Source organism: Podarcis gaigeae, assembly GCF_964106915.1.
Source record: "Podarcis gaigeae genome assembly, chromosome: 4".
In the NCBI taxonomy this organism is placed as follows: Eukaryota; Metazoa; Chordata; class Lepidosauria; order Squamata; family Lacertidae; genus Podarcis; species Podarcis gaigeae.
Window position 1 is genome coordinate 82,328,823 of NC_139677.1, and position 22,954 is coordinate 82,351,776.

The 22,954-nt window shown below is 45.3% G+C and overlaps 2 protein-coding genes and 1 long non-coding RNA gene across 10 annotated transcripts in view; 2 read left to right on the plus strand and 1 right to left on the minus strand.

Moving 5' to 3' along the window:
* The window catches only part of LOC310843884, a 190,898-nt gene that overhangs the window by 117,239 nt on the left and 50,705 nt on the right, over positions 1–22,954 (minus strand). The gene's annotated exons all lie outside the window — the stretch shown is intronic.
* On the plus strand, positions 21–12,430 carry RNF6 (ring finger protein 6). 4 transcript variants are annotated; one of them, XM_083736514.1, is made up of 5 exons: positions 21–513; positions 4,706–4,856; positions 5,819–6,023; positions 7,893–8,000; positions 9,736–12,430. In XM_083736514.1, exons 3-5 carry the CDS (start codon positions 5,834–5,836, stop codon positions 11,376–11,378), a joined length of 1,941 nt encoding a protein of 646 aa, XP_083592640.1. In that variant the 5' UTR covers positions 21–513; positions 4,706–4,856; positions 5,819–5,833; the 3' UTR covers positions 11,379–12,430. The 4 variants fall into 4 exon arrangements, with proteins under 4 accessions (XP_083592640.1, XP_083592639.1, XP_083592641.1 ...); XM_083736513.1 differs by having other exon boundaries at positions 157–533; XM_083736515.1 differs by lacking the exon at positions 21–513 and adding an exon at positions 3,568–3,684.
* Positions 18,210–22,954, plus strand: part of ATP8A2 (ATPase phospholipid transporting 8A2) — a 319,516-nt gene continuing 314,771 nt past the window's right edge. For 2 of the 5 annotated variants that reach the window (XM_083736149.1, XM_083736151.1), the window contains exon 1: positions 18,221–18,769. In XM_083736149.1, the coding sequence (XP_083592275.1) occupies positions 18,694–18,769 (76 nt within the window). In that variant the 5' untranslated portion in view covers positions 18,221–18,693. Of the gene's footprint in view, positions 18,770–22,954 lie in introns of all 5 variants that reach the window. The other 3 variants (XM_083736152.1, XM_083736153.1, XM_083736150.1) reach the window with 2 other exon arrangements.

Genomic DNA, 22,954 nt, shown 5'->3' on the forward strand with positions numbered 1-22,954 from the left:
TGGAATCCAACCGGCTCTCAGGCCACGCCCCCTCTTCGCACGTCTCCTCACCTCAGTTCCCTTCCCCCAGCATGCACCGCGCCTCGGCGGCCACCAGCCGAAAGGCTTGGGCAGGTGTAGCGAATAGAGACCCAAGTGGGTCGCCCCCATAAGGCGGCCTGCGCGATAAACGGGCATGTCGGGAGTTGTAGTCAGAGGGTCCCCGGATGTGGGCTTGGCGCGTGATGGGAATTAGAGTCTTCGGGTCGTGCTTGGAACCCGGGGTTTGACGGCGGTGGATGCAGCGTTGCATGCTGGGGGTTGTAGTCAGGCGGGTCACCGGATATGGGCTTGGCGCGTGATAGGAATTTAAGTCCTCGGGGTTCGCGATTGATGCGCCATCTCCAAGGAAACGCGTTTTGGGGAAGAAGGAAGGAAAGGGTGGAGTTGGCTCTGGAGTGCGGACGGGCGGCAAAAAGGAGATGCCTTGAAGGAGAACTACTAAATGCAGCACATATGAGACTACACCAGCAGGTGCAGCAACATTTTCCAAGGTTGACCTGACAGCCTTTATTTCATAGCGTTATTATGTCCCGGGGTTGCTTCTTGTTGTTGAAATGATAGTGTTTTTAAACCGGAAGACGTAATGTGTGGAGTGGGGAAAGGCAGCAAAGCCCTGACCCTCCCAGGGCTGCTCTGGGGCGGCGCAGAGCCGGTTGTGGCGAACCCGTGACCCAACTCTCTTCATCCCTGAGGCTGATGGGAGTTGGGTCCCCCTAACAGCTGGAAGGCCCACCCTTGGCGTTGACGGAGGCAGAGCTTTATTATCCCCCCTAAACGTGGACAGGATAGTAATGGTGGACTTCTAGCTCCACCCAGAGACAGTTTAAGGCCATTGCCGACCTACTTTGCACGAGAAAGCAAGCGTTATAGCAAGACTGCATGTATGCAGTCTTCCCCTAAAAGTCGGGTGGAAAGTGAGATCTTTTGCATGAAAATCTATGCTGCTCCACTGAGCTTCAGACCCTCTTCTCAGTCTGCAGCTGAATGTAGCTAAGTAGAAGGCCTTGAACCTTGTAGTGAATATTGTCCCCCACCCATCAAAATGGCACTTCTGCCACGCAGAACAGTTCACACCATAAAATGAATTTACTGTACACAATAATTCAATATAGATCTTTTCATAATTGATTCTTGCATTTAGAAAAGTGTTACAGGGCTTTTCAGTAAGCATATCATTTCAACAGCCTACAATTGAGTCATTGTCCTTTATTATTTTAGTAGATTGGAATAGTGCTCAGATTAAATTTGTATCATTTTAACATATCACTGCAGCAAATTCACCATTATTTGAAATCTGCTGCCCTCTTTAGCCTATTTGTATGAATTTTCCAAGCAAAGGTTGGTTTTGTGAAGTGGAGAGGGAGAGCAACCAGTTTTATTTTTCTGCAGACTAAGTTTCTAGTAATTAATCTAATGTGAACCTGAGAGAATAAAACAACTGTATGCCCAAAATGGTTTCAACTATGCATTCTCTTCTAATGTCCTAATACTGTTTCACATGATCTATTACTGTATGAGTTTGGGGGAGAGGGAATTGTTTTGATTGTTTTGAAGAGAAGTTACAGTAATGGCTTTGTGAAAGCTGGTTGCAGAGCAAATTGAGTTTGATGAAAGAATAGTAATAGATTGTGAAGTGGAGGGGACAATTGCTTAGACTAAAGCAGCATAATGGATTACATTCGAGAATATATGATTGTGGAATTAAAATGTTGATGCCCAAGTAAGATTTTTTTTTTTTTTGGTTTGTGGAAACAAACTGTGAGGCAGGAGACTATGCATAATTCTATAAAATGACTATTACTGGAATTCACTGCCCAAGACCAGGAAGATGTGAACCAGGAAGAGTCTCACAATCTATTTCTTTGCATTTTTATTGAAAAGTTAGTCCCACTGAGTTCAATTGGTCCTATACATTACATAGGTCTGCATAGTGTTGCTGTTCAGAGGTTGACATCAGTTGGAAGAAAGTGAGAACTAGGAGCTTCCTTAGGCCTAAATCCATGGGGCATCATCCAACTAACTCATTCCATCAACACAAGCATTTCTGTTTGTGCAGCAGAACTCCCCCGCCCTAATCACATGTCTAGCACCATTCCCAAATTTGCTCCAGAGGGTTATGGAAACCCCCACAACATATTTGTGGGGCACATAGGGAGAAGAGGGAAAGTTCTGTTACACAAGCAAATTTTCTTGCACTGATGGAACATGTTAGTTGGATACCACCCACAGTTATTGACATCAGTTTGAAGGACAGGTGAATGTGTTTCAGTGAATTTCTATGTTCATCCACTATAAAGAGTGAATTTCCCTCCACTGTCCCCATAGTCTCCCATAGAACACCTATATATGTGCACTATATATGTGCACATGCTAGACATGTGAATTCCTCTTGTCTAGCAGGCAGCTTTCTAATTCTATACTGTTCATAGGCAGATTGCTGGGGTAAATAGGTTACTATGGCTTTCATTTTGTATCTGTCATCAGGAATGATGAAAAATTATCAGTGTGCACATGTGACTGACTGTATGTGACCTGGAAGGCATAATGCACACACACACACAAAATCCCGCAGATGCATTTTGTGGTAGCAAAGTGTGTGAATCCTTTACATCAGTTTTGCTGCAAATTCTCTTTAACTTTGGTTATATATAAGCCCACTGTATAATGGGTGCAGTGAGGCAGGCCATTTCATGGCAGATTTTGGAGTTCCATTAAAAAGCAGAAAACCATCAAATATTTATCAGCACATCTCATCTTTTTCATCTCAAAAGTTTCCAGGCCTACCTATTGGGGATGGTAGCGAATGCATATTTTTTTTCCTAAGGAGCTTGTCTTGGGAGTGTGGAAAGATACTTTATACTGAGTCTACTTTAGTACTGTGTATTCTGACTGGCAGCTTTCTATGTGTAGACCCAATGCTGTCTGCTGTACTTCCCAAGAGAGAGACAGAAAGGCAACAGCTCCTCTCTGGAGCTGGCACAACTTGCATATAACCACTCCTGCCACACCTGCAGCCACTCCTGTGGATTACTCTGTGCTGAGAAACCGGGTGCCTTCCAGATGCGTTTGGACTAAATCCCGCAGTATCCCTGACTGGCTGGAGATGTTGGGAGTTGGAAGTCCAGCAACATCTGGAGGGCAACACACTGACTATCTCTTCTTTACACTCGACGCTCTCTATTTGGGTTAAGCGCTGGATACGATCGTGCCCTGTAGCAGCCTATGCTTCAGTTGCCCTTGCTGCTGCGCCCCGCCCAGAGAGAGGCCTCAGCAGCTCGTTGGCCCCAGAGTCCCCAGTGGTCGGTCCCAACACGCCCTCCTGTGTCGCTCGGACCCCCAGAACTTGCTCACCCGACCCGCTTTCCCCTTTGGTCGCTCTTCCTGACGTACTCGGACGGCACTGCCGGCCACGCAGCTTTCCTGCGCCCCGGAGAAGCCACTCGGGGATGGGGCAGCCGCCTGCGCCAGCTCGTTTCCCATGGGATGCGCTCTCGCGCTGCATGGAGTGGGCGGGGAGAGGCGTGATCCTGCGCCTGCGCGTTTCTTGGCGGAACTGTGAGCCGAGGCACCAGCAGCCGGCGGCCCGCTGTTGCCGGTGCACCTCGGTGCCTTGCACTTGGCCGGGTTGTCGGTTTGTTGCTGGTAGCCGCTGCCGAGGAAAGGCGGGGCGGGCGGTGGCGCGTTTTTATTACGGGGAGCAATCTGTGGGAGGATACTTTCCTCATAGCTGCTGGGGGCGAAAAGGGGTTTGTGTGGGCGCCGCTGCCTAGGCTTACCCTGGTCTCCCAGCAACCGGCCGTTATACCCTAGCCCGGGCCCCGGCCTAACGGGCTCCGGTGGGTGCTGCTCGGGAACCGGGGCGGACCCCGGAGCGTCTTTCCAGCAGGTAGCTGGCTGGGAGTCGCCCCCCCCCCCGCCCAGGGCTCTTAAATGTGGCCGGGGCGGGGGACGGAGCTCAGCGCCTCCGGCCAAAGCTCCAGGGAGGCTTGGCAAAGATGTGTTGGGGAGGGAGAGGAACTGGCTTTAATTCAAAAGCTTTGTGGCACCTTAGCAGCTCAAATTTATGCTGCCGTAAATGTCTGAAAGGTGCCCCGAGATCCACCATGCCGGGGTGGGAGCGTGTTTTGTGCAATAGTCTAAATGCCATTACCCTGTCGAGTTTGGCTTGCCATGGTGGGTTGAAGGACGGTGGTTACATACGGCCCAGCATCGCTGGGCATAATCCATAAAGGATATTATGCAGGAAAGGGGTAGCAAAGTTGGAGTAAATGAGGAATTGTTTAAAAAGGATATCCATGTTCATGGATATAGGTGTTTGAAAGGTCCTTTAAAAGCTGTGCTGTACCTTACAGATGACGAACCTCCAGCTTATATCCCCCCCCATGATGGGTTCTTTGCCTTTAACTATTGCGAGACTTGCAGAAATTTAAGAATTACAAATGCTTTCATTGCACTTTCTTGCTGGATAATGTTCCATTGATGAATGTTTCTCTGTCCAGTTAAAGTCAGTGGACTTCAGAGACAGTGGACCTATAGACACTATGAGAGGGAAGCAGCTGTGGAGGGGTTGGAAAGTTGATGGGTTATTTATTAAATTCTGAGCCAATGATTTTTGCTTGTTACCATAGATTGTTCTATACGTTTCTTTTACCTTCTCATACAGGATTTGCGTAACATTCACCCTGCCTGTTCAAAGAGCACTGGAAAAAAATGAAGACTGGAATTATCTGATAAGATTCTCAACATCACACCTTGCTAGAGATCTGTATCACCTCCACCTCCTAGCAGGGTTGAGGGAAAAGGAAATATTTAATGTGAGAACTTTGCTTTCACTCTTACTGTTGATTCTTCATTCAAATCCCTAGTACTTTTTTTTTTTTTTTTGCTGTTAGATGCCTGAGTGTTAACCATCATAAGTAAGTAAAAGGTAAGCTGCCATAATGCTGAGGCAGATCATTGGGGCATCTACTTCAGTGTTGTCTACACTGACTGATGGAAGGTCTCCAGGATTTCAGACAGGGGTCACTTCCAGTCCTCCCTAGGAGATGCTGCAGATTGAATCTGGGACCTTCTGCATTCAAAACATATGCTCTGTGATAAAGGATATTGCTTTGCTCCTATCATTGTAATCAGCTCTACTCTACTCCTAACACGCTAATGAACTGCTGTCTCTGGGCAGTTATTTAGGTAGTTGAGAGTAAGTGATGGCCACTGCTTAGTGTAGGATTTTCACAGTTCTTAAAAGTACGTATGTGTTTATGTATGGTACCAATCTGCACGAAAGGGCACTTGGAAGAGGTAAGTCAGTCACTGGAGAACCGTATGTTAGCCAGCCTCCATTTGAAGCATGCTTAAATTTACTCTATTGCATGTTATATTTAGCGACAGAGACCCAGATCAACTTAATGCTCTTTCCTGCCATTTCCTGCATAATTTGTACCATAAATACTTGTTGCATAGTGGCTGTAACCTCTTGGATACTTGAAGTAGTAACCTGACAAGATAAATACATTGGAGTAAGATTTAAACCCAAACTTACAAGCTGATCCAATACTTTTCTATTTGGAAGTAAGTTACATTGTGTTCAGTAGAACTGACTCCACACTTAATGTGCATTGAATTGCAACCTCAGCCATCCTAGCAGCCAGGAACTGACTACAGTAAATAATGGTATATGATATTGAGTACATATATAAGAGCCGAATCAAACACACCAACAATTTTGGAACATACAGCCCAGATAAATTCCTCTATTTTTCTTTCCATTTTACAACAGTCTGGTGTTCCCAGAATGGACTGCTCTAGTTCTTACTCAGGGGAAGATGGTGGGCAGACCACATCTCAAAGCCACAGTGGTGAAGATGAGCGACAGTGGCAACAGGAACGCCTTAATAGAGAGGAAGCCTATTACCAGTTTATTAACGAGCTCAGTGATGAAGACTACAGGTTAATGAGAGACCACAACCTTCTGGGGACTCCAGGTGAGACTTGACTTCGGTACTCAAAATCTAATAGAATTCTTACATTTAATACAGCTTTACTGTTAACATAGTACAAATTGAATACAGCTTTTTTAATCCACCATTTTGAAACTGTATAATAAACTTGGTATGAAGCAATGGGTAGATAAACATAATTATGGGTAGAATTTGTTCCTCATGTGCTTTGAAAACATAGAAATTCTTTTTTAAAATGTACATTGCAAGTTACCGTATTTTTCGCTCTATAACACGCACCTGACCATAACACGCACATCGTTTTTAGAGGAGGAAAACAAGGGAAAAAACATTCTGAATGAAACAGTGGATGTATCATTTTTGTGCTTCATGCTGTGGCCACAGACATGTGATCTGATGGTGAATTTGGGGTGACCCAATGCAAAAATCCTGAGAATCCCTGTGGATCCATGTTTTGTAACCACGTTTTTGCACCATTGCAGCCCCAGGCAACAGTGGGTGCGTGATTTTTGGGGGGCAGGCTGTAGCCATGGACATGCTATGTGATCTGATGGTGAATTTGGGGTGACCCAATGCAAAGATCCTGAGGATCCATGTGGATCCATGCTTTTTAACCACATTTTAAGTAGGGAGGGAAGGAAAAACACAGAATGGACAAGGAGCACGAGAGGGGTGTGCAGAGAAGCAGCTGGCTAAGAATGCAGGAGAGGGGTATAACGGGAGGGAGGAAAGGAAGGCAAAAGTTTTCCCTCACCTACCTACCCAAGCCAGCCAGCTCGCTCGCTCTCTCTCTCTCTCTCTCTCTCTCTCTCTCTCTCTCCCTCTCTCTCCCTCTCTCTCTCTCTCCCTCCTGCATGTTTTCAGCAGCACTGGAGCACAGAGACGACACTCTGCTTTCCCCTCTGCTTGCCTGGAGGGGAGGGGCTTTCCCTGCTCTTTGTTCCGTTTGAGCAAACACAGCAACGAAACAGAGGAGGGTGGGCAGTAAGACCCTGAGGCAGAATGCAGGAAAGCAGCCGCTTCCTCTTTTCAGGTTTTCCTTCTCCGAGACGCGCGATTTGATTTTTGCCTGATTTTTTTTGCCTCCACTCGCGCCATTTGGCTCCAGGGACCACACATTCGCTCAGTAACACGCACAGACATTTCCCCTTCCTTTTTAGGAGAAAAAAATCTGCGTGTTATAGAGGGAAAAATACGGTAGGTCTTTGTTCTTTCATCTTTTAGCTCGCAATGAAGTCTAGGTTCATGCAAAACAGAGGAAACACAAATTATTAGATTTCAGTTTCTTAAACTTGATTCTAGAATCATTACATTTTGGTCAGTGCTAGGCACAGCAATCCAAACCCCTGATATGCGCTGTTAAATGGGTTTAGAGGAAGAGGTGTCCCACTACTGGGCTTTATTGGTGCATGGGGTCACCACTGCAGCCAAACCCCCCAGCCCAATTGCTGAAAGTGTGGTGGAGTGCATACTGCTGCCTGTGAAAACCATTGTAAAGGCCCCAAAAACATACATTATAGTGGCAGAGAAGGGCCAGCAATGGATCTGCTGAATCCAAAGCCAGACCACTTCCTAAAGAAGGGCCTAATCAGGGTCCCTTTACTGTGTCAGCCTGAAACTATAGCAGCAATACTGTTTAGAAAACCACCACTGCCACCATCTGCTCTGGCCAGCACAAGTGGCAGGGCTTTGGATGTTACTCCCAGCCAGTGTTTTGGATTGCTGTATCAAAACTGCATTGTCAAAAAGCAGAACCTTGTGTCTAGTGCATGCTTATAATTCTGCTTTTGTAGTCTGGTCATGCCAGGTTAACTCCTATGCTCTGTTTGCTTCTAGGTCTTCAACCAGTATCTGAACCAATAAATAAACTGGTCATATTGCTATCTGTTTCAGGAGAAATAACAGCAAATGAGCTGCAGCAACGTTTGCTAGGTGCAAAGGAGCATTTGGCATCACATTCTGACAGAGAAAATAGAGACTGGGAAGGAGGTACTGTCGGAGGTAAGCTGTTATTTTAATATAGTAATCTCTTGATTAACTTCTGGCAGGTGCAGGCTCTTTAGATAGCTTAGCAAAATTAGTATTTGTTAAAATCAGCAGCCAACAAACACTATTGCAATGACCTTGTCTAAGGAAAGGAAGGTAAACAGCTGGAGAAAGGGTAGTATTTTCATTGTGCACAGCTGCTGCATGGGAGTTAAGGAAAACTAGAGCAGGATTTCTAGGCAAGAGAGTCTGTGCTCTGTGGCTGCATATATACCTTTGCAGGAAGGTAAGGGCAGTGTTTAATATAAGGACAAGGAAAGAGACCTGCAGGAAATCAGACTTATGGCGAGTAAAGCTATCTCTGCTTTTTGTATCAAGATGTTGTTTAATCCTGTGAAAGGATTGATTGCTGAGAAGTGAAAGGCACAAAGGCGCTATACTTCTGCTGAGTAGTGCAAATATTTTTGGCTACTTATTCAAGATGTAATCTGTGGCCTTTTGCTGTCATTATATGAAAACACTTTCCACCTGCAGTATTAAATGAAACTAGAACGCGCAGAGTTAGTATACCTTGTTTTAGGCACAACCAGTTTCAGCCTTTACACCCAACTTGGTCGTAAAATAATTCTGATAATAAGACCAAAATTGGTTGTTCTTAAGAGTGCCCCTGAAGAAGGATTCAAATTGAAACAGGCTGGACTCACAACATTCTTCTTTGCACCTGAAAACCTTTCCTGTATTTGGTGCTTTCTCACCTTGCTTTCTTATTTTTGGCTGTTCTGGTAGGCAGGAAAGAGCACTCTGGACCCTAGCAATGAGGAGGACAGAGAGAGATGGGTGAGGAGAGAATAGAGAAGCAATTTCCTTTCTTCCTCTGCTGTGGGCTGCTAACTCCAGATACTACTCTCCTCTCCTATCAATTTTAATGGCTTCCCCACTTGTAACTTGTACATTTATTTGTACCAGATGCCACCAGGACAACTTGGACTTCCCTGTTTTTGTCAAGGCATGGCTTGCACATATGATTCCCACCCCACTCAATTTCACCTACTATATTCAGTTATGCTCCTCAGGGTTTTGAACCTAGAAACTAGTAGGTGAAATCCCACTAACATAAAACTTTAAAAGAATTCTGCTTATTTGGAATTTCTAAAAGTGCTCATTTGCACGTTACTGAGATCACGTGTCCAAATAGTACACAATATGACTGACATGTGCACAGTTGTGTATACAGGTGCCCGCACACACAAACAGCTAGGTATAAATTATGTGGCTTCTTTGCTGGGTCTAAATTGTAGCATCAAAGCTATGAAAGATAATTATGTATGCCTCAAATTTCTAAGCTAGCAGAAGCAGAAAATAATTGAGTGGGGACTATAGATTCGGGATGGGAGACAGTTTTTTTTTACATGAAGGGTAGATATAGAGGTTGTACATAGCTCTTAGATACACGAGAAGTTGTGGGGAGACTAGTGCATCAGATTAGGCTTTTGATTGACATCTTTAAGAAGCAAAGAATATAACTCTTCAAACATAGTCGACCTCTGTACTGGGTGGTTGGCTTTTAGATTTCATAGCATTTGTAAGGGAAGCAGAATGAGAGCTCTGTATGTGATAGGTGATAGATGATCATATGACTGACTGTCATGTATTCCAGGTGTCACGTGACAATTGCAGTGAGCTGCTTTGTCTAAGTGAAGCGAGTCATGAAAAATGTCTTCTTTCTTTTTTTAAAAAAAACTACTTACAGATGCAGAAACTGTTGGGGGAAATTCAACAAACAGCTCGCTGCTAGAGTGGCTGAGCACATTCCACCGTACAGGAAATTCCAGCCATAGTGGACAGAGTGGGAACCAGACTTGGAGGGCTGTAAGCCGAGCAAACCCGAGTAGCGGGGAATTTCGGTTTAGTCTTGAAATAAATATAAATCATGAACATAACAGTGTTGACGCTCCTGGGGAAGAATTGAACGGCTACCTTCTTGGTGATCCCAATGGAAGGCAGGTAGAGAACAGGTCTCTGATAGAAGAGAGTCCCATAGCCAGCCGAACAAGGAGCAGGACATTGAGAGAGACTGTTGGTCGTGCAGTTGCCTCATCAAGGGCTGGCAACATTAGTGGCTCAGTGACACAAAATGCTGAAGTAGCAACTCAGTTATTCCCTGGCAGACTCAGAAACAGAAGCTCAGCAGGCCTTGCAGCACACAACAACGTCTTAGATGACAATGAACATAACATTATTAGGCAAAGGAGAATTCACAGAGTCTCGTCAGTGACTGTTCACAGAAGGAGAGCTAGAACTCGGAGGAATGCAAGGCAAAGGCCAGAAGTTTTAAGACTAAGATCAACGTTCAGTAGTCAGTTTCAGTCCCATTTGGAAAGAAGGCAACGTATGAATGCACAGCAAATCCACAGAAGGTCTGGCCAGGTGCAAACAGCCCAGCCGCCTCCTGAGCAAGGTGAGGACCAAGTGCCAACACTGGGCATAACATTGGAAGAGGAGGAATCTACCAGACCCACAACTGCACCTAGAAGACATCCTATTATTACATTAGACCTTCAGGTGAGAAGAATTCGTACTGGGGAAAATAGAGATCAAGACAGCATTGCTACTAGAACTCGTTCGAGAGCAGGCACGGCAGACAACGCAGTCAGTTTCGAAAGCGATAGGGAGGGTTTTCGTCAGACCGTTTCACGATCTGAACATGCGGGCATACGGACGTATGTTAGCACCATACGGATACCCCTTCGTAGGATATCTGAAATTGGGCTCGGGGAATCTTCATCGGCGGCTCTTAGATCAATTCTACGGCAAATTATGACTGGATTTGGAGAGCTAAGCTCCTTAATGGGCACCGAGTCAGATTCCGAAGCTCAGAGGAGTGGTCAGCACTCGGCAGACACGCAGTCAGAGCTGTTTAACATGCACCCTCTAAGCAGCATTGGTGAGTTCAGTGAAGCTTCTCTTCGAAGCAGGCCGGCTGAACAAGGTAGCAGAGAATGGCATGGAGAAACCAATGCGACCCAACACTACAATCAAAGTAATGAAGCTCAAGGTAACAGACAGTTTCAAGATGCAAACAGTTTTGTTGAAAGTGGAACACTTCCCATCCTTCGTCTTGTACCTTACCTTTTATTAGACGAAAGTACCAGTGACCATTTGAGGGGGTTAACCAAAGAACAAATTGACAATCTTTCTACTCGCAATTATGGGCATCCCGATGCAGAAGAGGGTGAAATAAGCAAGACCTGTAGTGTTTGCATTAATGAATATGTTTCAGGAAACAAGCTAAGGCAGTTGCCATGTATGCATGAGTTCCATTTTCACTGTATTGATCGCTGGCTTTCTGAGAATTCCACTTGCCCAATTTGTCGACAACCTGTAGTAGCTTAACATTACAGACATGGGATAATTCCTCAAATTTTTGAATCTCTGTACTCCATTGGGAGCCTGGTGGTATTTTACTAACTTTGAATATGAGGAGTGAGTGTGTAAAATAAGGCTAAAATTTGGAAGTGACCTCACTACATGTGGCAGTAAACTTCTCTTCTTAAAAGGCAAGTGTAAGGGTGAAGATCGATCGAATAGGCCTCATGCAATTATATTTTTCTAAAATATTCCCTTATATAAAGCACTTCTGTAATATAGAACTGTAATTGTTTGTGTTAACAGTATGATCTTTATTGAGATTTCAGTTTTTGTGAAGTTGTTGAAATAATCTTTTGTTAACCATTTGCTCTATGAGCGATCCTTTTTTATGTTGCAAAGTAACTGGAAACCTGGGCATCTGGCAGGAGGTACTTTAAATAGAGTAAGTGTTTTGATTTAAATATGCAGTGGATATTTTTATAGAATACCCTGCCCATTTGGTTTTATTAATTTTATAGGCAGTTTTTGCATGTTTTATACATGGCTTACTGTTGCCCATAAACCTTTACAGTGGATGTGGTTCTTCAGGTCGACTGAAATTTGCTTCAAAGGACTGACTTACACAGAATGTTTGTTTAGCCATGAGATTACATTAGAGAACTATTAATTTATGTTCGCCAGTTCTACGTTGACCTCAGAACATTGCTTAACGGATACAGAAACCGTATGTTTAGGTTACTCCACAGACATTTAAGCACATTTCAATTAGTTTTTTTCGAAAACCTTTTTTTAAAAAATTTGATGGTGGAAGAGTGCCATGGATAAGTAACTTGCAAGCAGCAAGCACGATTTATGTTTCGTTTTTGTACATTTTATCATTTTGTTGTAAGACAGTCTCTTCTGCACATGTAATGGAACATGTAATTTTGGACCGTGGAGAGTTTTCTGAGAATCAGATGCCATCACTTGTTAAGGGAAAGATGTATGCTTACTACAAAAATGCAAGAGAAGCTGTATACTTGGACCTTAAAGCTTATACCAATACCTGACAAAATAATAAAAGTGCAAGAACAAAACAGATGTGTGACTCATTTGCATAGCTCTTTAAAAAATGGAGTCTGCAATGCCTCTTTTCTTTAGCTGTAACCCTCAAACCATTCCAATTCATTGGACCTAGATTGTAGTAGGCAGTATAAGGAACAGTGCTTCCATTTCTTACAAATTTACATGAATTCTTAGTAACACGTGCAAATATGCACACTTGTAGAGAGACATGGTTTGATCCAGCTAAATAACGGCGTGCTTGCAGAAGTCATTCAGCACACAACAGAACTTCTCCCTCCCTCATTGCAAAGCTGTAATACACATCCCAGGATGTTGGATAGGTCTCTTGGATCTTGTAAAGAAGTCTTTTAGAGGAGTCGGGGAAGAACTATGAGTTGCATGAACTTGTGCAGTGTTCCCTAAAGCATTGCACTCATGGAACAACTTGAACTTACCCTCCTCCTCTTTTCTGGTGCAAGTAAGACAGCTAAGAGGTGACATGATGGAAGTGTATAAAATGATGCATGGCTCAGCGAAAGTGCACAAGGGGGGAAATTATCTCTCTGCATAACACTAGAACTGACTGACATCCAATGAAGCTGAAGATTCAGGAGAGAAAAGAAAGTACGCATAGTTAAAGTGGGGAATTCTCTCTTAAGAGGCAGTGGTGGCCAGCAACTTGGAGAATAGACAAATTCATAAAAGCTGTCAACAGCTACTAACCCTAATGAATATGTTCTACCACCACAGTCAGAGGTGATATGCTTCTATATACCAGTTGCTGGAAACCACAGGGGAGAGTGCTGCTGTGCTTGTGGGTTTCCCATGAACATCTGGTTGGCCACTGTGTGAACAGGATGCCATATGGGCCATTGGCCTAATCCAGTTGGACCATTCTTCTGTTATTTATGACTCTGGGATCTATGTCCTTATTTATGAAGATCGGTGTACTGTTAGGTCTGCTGCATCATGAACACAAAGACACTTTCATTAGAAAGTCCCTCCTCGCAACTATTTTTGACTAATCCATCTCTGAGCTAGATTACTGGTAGCTCATCTCTTTGACCTTTACTCTGGATGCTCAGGAAGTGATTCTGCCCCATTGATTGTGTGTCAAGAGTCTTGTTATCCTTACATGCCTCCAATTTGGAGTGGGTGGGAGATGGTATTTTTAAATGACCCTAAAATTTCAAATGGTCATGGTATAACTTTGGGCAAATTTAAGACTACCAATGCTGTTCTAATCCACAACTGGATTTGAGCCAATATAGGTTATGGTCCTAAGCATGGGTCTTTGAAAATTGAATTGCAGTGGAGTATCATTTAATTAAGAGCCACTTTCTTTCAAATAAATACATATAGAAGCACCATCCTAAACACATGTACCAACATACTTCAAAAGAAGATGAGGAGGAGTTTGGACTTGATATCCCACCTTTCACTCCCCTTAAGGAGTCTCAAAGTGGCTAACAATCTCCTTTCCCTTCCTCCCCCACAACAAACACACTGTGAGGTGAGTGAGGCTGAGAGACTTCAGAGAAGTGTGACTAGCCCAAGGTCACCCAGCAGCTGCATGTGGAGGAGCGGGGAAGCGAACGTGGTTCCCCAGATTACGAGTCCACTGCTCTTAACCACTACAGCACACTGGATCCCATGCATCAGAAGTGGCGGCATTGTCATACTGGAGAGACCTTACGATGGGTGCCTGTGGATTGAAATGCCTTGCTTTGTTTGCTTATTCAGGGAGTATGTCCTAGGAATGGGTTGTTATTTGCCTTAAATTAAAACTGTTTGGGTTTTATGAATTTTGCATTGGGTGAACTGCAGTTATACAGTATAACCCACTCTATTTGGGTGCAAACAAGATGTGTAGGACCACTTCTCCTTGCCATGCATAATTTTGCAAACTTATTCATTTATTAATATTTATTAACATTTGTATACCACTTGATTGTTGTTGTTTAGTCGTTAGTCATGTCCGACTCTTCGTGACCCCATGGACCAGAGCACGCCAGGCACTCCTGTCTTCAAACGATTGTAGAGAACCTCAAAGCAGTTTACAATAAAGATAAAACCATAAAATTATCATTAAAAAATTACAAACATAATTTTAAACATGGAAATTTAAAACCACAATAGAATAAACTGAAAGAAATTAAAATTCATACAAACATGCTAAACATCTGGCTAGGCTTGTCTGTGTAAGAAAATCTTAACAGGAGCTGAAAAGAATACAGTGAAGGCGGCCGCCTGATATCAATAGGCAGGGAATGCCAAAGTGCCACTGCCCTAAATGATAATTCTTACAGATGTGGTACGGGTATTATGTGGCACCTGTGAAAGTGCCAATAAATATTGATTATGTTGCCTCTCACTAACCTTTTGCCTAAAATAAAAAGTCCTGAATGCTGCAACCTTTCTTCACAGGGAAGTTGAGCTATCTGCTTGATTATTTTCGTTGCCCTTTTATGAACCATACATGCCTGGCATGCTTGAAAGTCACAGGATGTTGACTAACTATTGAGGGCAATGGAAAACTAGGAGCGAAGTAGAATGGAGTGGCTGGAATCTGGAACAAGGAGCAGCCTTCTAAACCGTAGCATTTTGCAGCAGGCTGCGATTGCCATGCCTAAATCAGAGAGAGAAACCTGTCCTGCATGTGCAGTGTTATTCCACGTTGCATTAAAAAATGTTGTCATTAAGCATAAAAGCACTGCTGTGGAATATGCTGCTTGAACCATTACAAGGGTGGAGGAAATGTGAATAAGTCTAGATGATAATCCAAGTGCTGATCAAGAAATAATTCACAACATCTGATTGCTTTAAACACTGCAGAGCTAGCCATGGTGCTGAAATGCCTGTTTTCTTTGCTCCCTTGAACAGTGTATAAGCTGAAGCAGTCCAACAAACCCATTTGATAACTCACAAAGACAATTACAAGGTCACTCCACTGCTCTACTCATTATAGTCAAAATCAAGTTAAAATCTTTACCAAAGACATTCTCATTGTTTTATACTTTACCACATATAGCAGCTAAGTAGTGTGTCATATGCACAAGTGATTTTGAAATGTACCATTGTAGACAGAGATAGAGTTACAGTTTTGAGCTTCAAAACTCATAGAATAGCCCTATGTAAGAGTCCAAGCACTGGTTCAAACTACTATTACTACTTGGCATCTGTTTGTCTTGAGAGACAATGAAGCCAAACCACTGCGTTAACAGCACCAAAGTAACCTCCTCCGGGCACAAGCTGCCCAGACAAGACTCCCTCTTGGCCCAAAGGAAGCCAGAACAATACATTCGACCTCAGCCTGGCTGCAGGAGTTGTCAGAAGGAGGCTTACAAGGCACCATCCAACCATTTTAGTGACTCCACTCCAGATTTGTGTAGGGTTTACTCCTTGTCTTTTCTTCTCCCAAAGATATGGCAGCCAAAGTTTAGGATCAGAGTTTTCCTTATCTGTAGAGTTTCCCCCTACAGGACATGCAGAAACCACCTTCTTGACCACTGGATCCACTATTGGTCTCATCCACTCAATTTGCTGCAGCCTGTTTTCACATGGAGGGGAAGTCCCTAACTCATCAAGGGCTACCCTAATCTGGTTTGGCTGGCCTGTCGATGCCATTTCCTGGGATGTGGTAGCTGTTGCATGCTGACAGGAGCCACAGGTGAGAGCCCTCTAAAGTAACTCTGCTGACCGAAATGTGCACGAATTTACTGCTTTATGGGGTTTTTACATGATTATTTTCAGTTTTATTCTGACGGTCTGTTGGGTTATGTGCATGGAACCCTGGTCTACTTTGGGAGAAAAGTAAAAAACAGTAACAAATAAATGTTGCTTCCAGATTGCATAACAGATCGTATACCTGAACAAAGTAGAAGTCTGGTTCAAATAATGCAATAGCCTTGTTTAAAAAATGGAAGAGGAAGACCGACCAATCAGGGCTTTGTTCCAAAGCCATATTGTAAATAAATGTCTCCAATGTCCCCAAAGATGTTCTGATGGAATCTCTGGATATCTTACTGCCACTTGACATAAGTAATCATACTGTTTATGGAATACCAATACAGCTACCCTTTTTTTAAAGAATCAATACTGTCTTTATAGATACATCGATGTGGGAATTGAAGAGCAGCTGGCTGCTGAGATTCCTAGTCTAGACAGGACTGTTTACTGGTGTTCTTCTTATTTAATGTTTACGTTAACAATCAGTTCTTTGAGTCCCAGCAAGCAGTATAGTTCCTGATGTCAATTTCATTTTACAAACAGCCCATTAGTTATTTATTGTAACTATTTATTTATTTTGTTGGCATCCGTCTGTCTCAAGAGACAATGGAAGAGTGTGCCATTGGAGAGTTACAGTGCCTGCTGTGGCTGTAGAGACCAATTGCTACCACTGTAATTAACCTGTTTGGTGAAACAATAAATCTAATTTGTATCATTGCACGAGTATTTTATTAGTTTTCCACAAACATGAAGTGGAGAGATAGCCCACCGATATGCAGAGGAAAAAACCCACTTATGATCCATCCACCAGCATCTCCGCCCCCGTTGCAAATGATATATCAGTCACTCAGACCGCCTTGCTCCAGCAAAGGAGCAATTGGGAGCTCAATTTAAGTCCTGGTTGTTCCCTTCTTTCCACGTGGACACCTGCCCTACATCTGATGTCTCATATGGCATTAGGTGTGAGGCAGGTGGGCATGGTTTACAAGGAGAAATTGCCTTTGCAGCAGTTCTCTTGCAGATGCTGCTGACTGAACCTGGGCCCTTCTGCCTGCTAAGCAGGCGCTCTACCTCTGAGCTAGAGCTCTTCCCTGCAGCTAGAAATAAAACAAAAATGCCATAAATCACCAGCAGCAGCTACCCATCAAGAGGAACAAAGCAACTGTGCTGGCACTGTGAGTGGATGGGCTCCTGCTGACTGAAACCAGAGACAATTCACTTTTTTTGAGCATCTGGAAGCCAGAACTTTTGAGTTCTCCTTTTGTATTATGTTGTGAACCGCCCTGCGATCTTTGGAAGAAGAGCAGTGTAAATAAAATTTAAAAATGCCTCAAAAAGCATTTAGTTTAGGCTGTTTGCCAGCCATAGGATTATTATTATTTATTGAATTTATATACCGCCCTATACCTGGAGGTCTCAGGGCAGTTCGCAGAACAAAATCAAAATATAAAAACACAGAATATATAATCAGTATAAAAACAACCACTGAATAACACCCCCCCTCAAAACCCCCCACATTTCAATTTCGTTGTTCTGTATGGGACAATGACAATAAAGATTATCCTATCGTATTTTGAAAGGGCAAAGGACGAGCCAACTCCTAGGGGCCCAGGACCCTTCAGCCCCCCCAAAAAAAATATTTGAGGGAGCCCTCACCCGAGTTGATGGGTAGTATTGCCATTCAAATGTGTGGGCGCTGCGTCTTGTGATCTATTATCTGCCAATATTTTATTCAAGTTGGCATCCCTGCTGGACACAATTCGCTCTTTGAGCATCTAAGGACAGGTGTTTTGTATTCTCCTTTTGAATTATTTCTGTTGCGAACCGCCCTGCGACCTTCGGATGAAGGGCAGAGTACGACTTTAATAAATAAAATGAATATATATCTATATATATTCACAAAACATGGTTTGGCCAGCGACTGCTCTTCGTCAGCTCTCTGTCCCTCTTGCCGGACACGACCTGCCCCCGCCGCCACTACCCGCAGCACGGGCACGACTCCCGCACCCAAAGGCCACGCTTCCCACGTGCAGCGGGCGCGTTTCCCGCCAAACTCCCGGCCTCGCGCTGCAGGCTGCTTATGAGGCACGTGCGCCCTGGTGGCCGGAGCGGAGACCTTGCTTTGCAGCTGCTGACGGGAGGTTGCGGCGAGTCGGCGCGTGGACCACCCGCCCCCCAGTCCTCCTCATCCGTTCGGCCAGGCCCCCTCTCTCTCCCCGCAGAGGTGGCTGGCGCTGCCCTATAGCTCCCGCTCGCCCTCCTCGCCCTTCGCAGAGCCGCAGCGGAGAGCCGAGGCCAAAAGCGGCGCGCGGGCTGAGCAGCTCCCTCAAGAAGCGAGGCCAAAGCGCCCGCCAGCCGCAGGGGAGGCGTCGCCGCCGCCGCGTGCGCGCGGGAGAGGGCTGCGCGCGCGAGGCAGCGAGCGGCCAGGAGTGGATGGCGGGGTCGTCACGGCCGCCGCCGCCGCCTCTCCTCCTGCTGCTGCCGCAACCCTAGGCGGCCGCCGGGCTCGTCTCCCGCCTCTGTCTGGGCGCTGCTGAGCCGCGGTGCGCCAGGCTGCTGCTGCAGCATGCCGAACCCTAGCGGCCTCGACAAGGCGCTGAAGATGTCCTTGCAGAGGAAAACCAAGATCCACTCGGCCGCTGGTAAGGGGTGTGTGTGTGTGGGGAGGTCAGGGGGTGCGAAGCGGAGGGAGGGAGAAGCGCCCCCGGAGCCCCCCACTCCTCCGCGTCTTTATTATCCCCGCGCCGCCGTCGCTGCATCCACTGCGCAGCAGCAAGCCGCCTCTCGCTTCTTCGCCGCGCGAGCTTTCCATTTCATATTTATATCGATAGAGAGAAAGCGCGAGGCTCATTCCATGCATATTTCATGGCGACCAGGTTGGGGATTCGTGACATCATTCACCTTCCTGCCCGCCTGGTTGGATGAGGTCAGGCCAGGGCATTCTTGGGCGGGGGGGGGGGGGGGCGGAATCAAAAGAGCTGCTCTTCGGAAAGGGAGATGGTGCGATGGGCGGCAGAGGGAGGGGAAAGGGCCATTGCCAATCTGCTCCGGATCGATCGGTTTCCAGTTTCGCTTTTAGCGTCCTCCAAGGAGAGGGAGGCTTCTGCTCGTGGCTGGGCCTGATGCCGGATTGACCCTTGCAAACCGGCCCGGGGATTTTCGCTGCAGTGCGCGCTCGTGCGTTTTAAAACACCCGGCTCGTTTGCGCCTTTTTTTTTAATGTCTTGCGCTTGCCTGCCGCTCTGGCAGATTCGCAAATTGAATAAAATACGAAACCTGTCAATTTGTCAGCCAGCAGCAGCAATAGCAAAGCCTGTACTGACTGGCGGAGAGATTAGCATAAACCAGCATAAACCCACCATTGCGCTGTTTTGGGCATATAACTAGTGCACCCGGTGATCCATCTCCTTCCGGATGTAAACATTAGATTCAGAGTAGGGATTTTCCTCCAGACCTGCAGCAGTGGGAAAGGTGGTTAAATTATCCTGCTCTCCTGCTCTGACCCCAGTAATTATACACATAATCTACAATAAAACATGCGCAACCTTGCACACTAAATGCAAAAATGCATATATGCAAATACAGACCAATGCACGCATAGGTCAATGTCACATATAGATCAGCGGTCACATATGCACATATCGATCAATGAGCACTATCTATTCTAAGGACAGATGGCCTAATTTCATGTGGGTGTGGGTGTGTTTATGATGGCCTGTATCCTAAATTGTGTGTGTATGCACGCACAATACCATTGCTCTCTGTCTGAGGCAATTGATGACCAGGCATTTGATCTATCTGTAACAGGCATTTGATGACGTTTGTGCTCCTTCATCCAGACTACAATCTGTGCATCCCGTGACTGCTGCCCTGCTAATAAGTCCAAATTCAGTTCTCCACATTTTTGTTCCAGTTTGCAACTTATTTATTTCAGCAAAGGCCTCATAAAGATTCACCATCATATTAATGTGATTTTCTCCCGATATGCAAGTCTTAGCGGTATGCAATTTTTTCTAATGTGCACAGTTTTGCAAATCAATTCTCCCCAATGTAATGCACTTTTAAATGTTACTTTCACAGATGATAGATAGATAGCATGCATTTCTTGGCTGGAGAACTGCAATTGCAAAATCCGGAGAAGTGTGGCTTTTGAAGGGTGGTTGTGTTTTGGTTCATATGTTGTTCTGGAAAGTGAAAATTAGGTAGGTTTGCCTTTCAGTGCAAGCTGAATCGAGTTTCTCTCTCATTCCCAGTAGTCTCCTTGTGAACATTCTACTCCTGCACATGTTGGTGAAGAGATATTGAAGCTCATCTAACAGAACTTGCTCCTTCCTTCCTTTCCATCTTTCTCCTGGATGGTTTTGATTTTACTTTAGAGCAGCTCTGATTTTGATCTAAGCCATGGCAGTGTGCATGTGTGTGTGTGTGTTTATCCTTTTCCCGGGTCCTGTGCGTTCTCCACCCTGGACCACAGGTTCTCCATCTTTGGCTTGGGTGGTGCTGGACATCTCTGTCCTGCCATGCTATGCTGCAGCTCCCCGTTCCCCCAGCAGCTGCGGCCTGAAGCAGCCACCTCACTCTGCCTAACTGTAGAGCTGGCCCTAGGTTGCTTTGGTGCATTTTGGGGTTGGGAGGCAGCAAATCCAGATGCCTCCCCACCCACATAATGAACACAGAACAAAACTCTTTGAGCTGTTATGAGGCCAATGGAAATGGACACGAGATGCAAGAGCCCATTAACATTCTTGTGCAGCTCCTATTCATTTCACAGGGATCTTTGGAGAAGAATTTTCCAACATGCCCGATGTTAGCTGAAGCTGGTCTGTTTCTGTTTCAGACAATAAAAGCCTGCATCTATTGCCTTTCGTGGCATCCAAAAGATGCCAACAGGGTTACCTCACCTTGCCCTGTGGTAAGACTCCCTTTGCCAGTACTCCCACCACAGTTTAAGAAATTAGAACTTAAGTGGAAATGCCAGGATAATACTAAGGGTGTGGAACATCAGACTCGGGGGCCAAATGTACCCTTCCAACCTTCTCCATATGGCCCTCAGACCTCTCTCCAGGCCATACCCCTAACTGGCTCTGCTTCACACCCCACATGTTTTTGCCTGGCTGGAATATGTCCCTGAAATCTTGATAATGCCTCTTGCTTGTCTGGATGGAGACTAAACAGCTGTGTGTGTGTAGGAACCACATCATGTACTAAAGTAGAGCTTCCATTGGTTGCCCTGCCTACTTCTGCCTCTGGTCCCATCCACCACTGGCATGTGGCCCCTATAAAGTTGCCCCAAAAGCGAATGTGGCCCTCAGCCTGAAAAAATATTTACCACCCATGGATTATACCTTGGATTTTATATGCATCAAGCATGTGTTCTGCCACTGACTTTCGTTCCTCTTATGCTTTCGAACTTCACTCATCAAGCTTGCATCTTGCACCCAGGTCACATTTCAGGAGTTTACAGGTAGCACCCAAAATTTATTGGCAGTGGAGGTGTCACAGGCAGGAGATTAGAGAGAAGATATGAGATTTCTAGGAGGTGTGCTCCTCTCTAGGGTTGACGCAAGGAAGCACAGTGAATCAGCCTGGGTTCGTTTAACGCATGCATTTGGGAGAGTTTTCTCATGAAATATATTTTGGGAAAGCACAGTCCGCTAAGGGCATCTGTTCACTACTTGCATCTGCAAAGTCATTTGAAAAACACTGCTGTACCTGCATTGAAACTTGCTGTTGCGCCGGGTCAGTGCCCATACTGTTTAGTATCTGTTCTGGGGAATGACAGAAATTTCTCTCCTCCCTAGTTCCGGAATTTGGCTGTGTCCATGAAACCTATGTTGGGCTACATGCCTTTGAATGTTTCTGACTTGTTTCTTAGCTGTTCCTTGCAATTCTTTGATGAAACTCCTAGGTACTTGTTCAGACAGTGGACTAATATATAGAAGTACTCCCTTTTACTGAAATCACACCACTGGTCTTTGTTACCCAGATATTCTTTAGTCTGCCTGGCAGCTGCTAAAGGGATTTCTCACTGAAGTTTGAACTTAGCGTTTGAAACAATGAATGCCCTCTGCCACTGAGATTTAGTCCTTGCTTATACGGTGGTGTGGGACACAGGTGACATTGTGGGTTAAACCACAGAGCCTAAGACTTGCCGATTAGAAGGTCGGCGGTTCGAATCCCCACAACAGGGTGAGCTCCCGTTGCTCGGTCCCTGCTCCTGCCAATCTAGCAGTTTGAAAGCACATCAAAGTGCAAGTAAATAGGTACCACTCCGGCAGGAAGGTAAACGGCATTTCCGTGCGCTGCTCTGGTTTCGCCAGAAGCGGCTTAGTCCTGCTGGCCACATGACCCGGAAGCTGTACGCCGGTTCCCTCAGCCAATAAAGCGAGATGAGTGCTGCAACACCCGAGTCGGTCACAACTGGGCCTAATGGTCAGGGGTCCCTTTACCATTACCTTTGGTGCTGCAGCTTGGGCTAGATTTGGAATCAAAATCTGGCCCCACAAGCCCAGCCCCATTGGCAGATGGCCACCCAGAGGGCAGCAGGTGATGGGGGGTGGTCTACTGGGGCTGGCGTCAATTGCCAGTGCAATTGCCAATTTTCTTTTTTAAAAAAATACATTTTATACCTGGGGAAAGGCTAACCAGGCATGTACATGGTTACATATCAGATGCACATCATCTTACTATTTTTACATTAAAAACATACCCTTTTCTAACACACAATGCTGCTTATTCCCAAGTTAATGTGTTTAACACAGGCTTCCTCAACCTCGGCCCTCCAGATGTTTTTGGCCTACAATTCCCATCATCCCTGCTAGCTAGGG

Bases quoted from the DNA above. Each gene is read 5' to 3' on its own strand.
- RNF6 (XM_083736513.1), top strand. From the start codon at position 325: ATGGGCTTGGCGCGTGATAGGAATTTAAGTCCTCGGGGTTCGCGATTG. The intron at 4,857-5,818 runs GTGAGAACTTTG...ATTTTACAACAG, and splicing joins GGGAAAAGGAAATATTTAAT to TCTGGTGTTCCCAGAATGGA. The intron at 8,001-9,735 runs GTAAGCTGTTAT...AACTACTTACAG, and splicing joins GGAAGGAGGTACTGTCGGAG to ATGCAGAAACTGTTGGGGGA.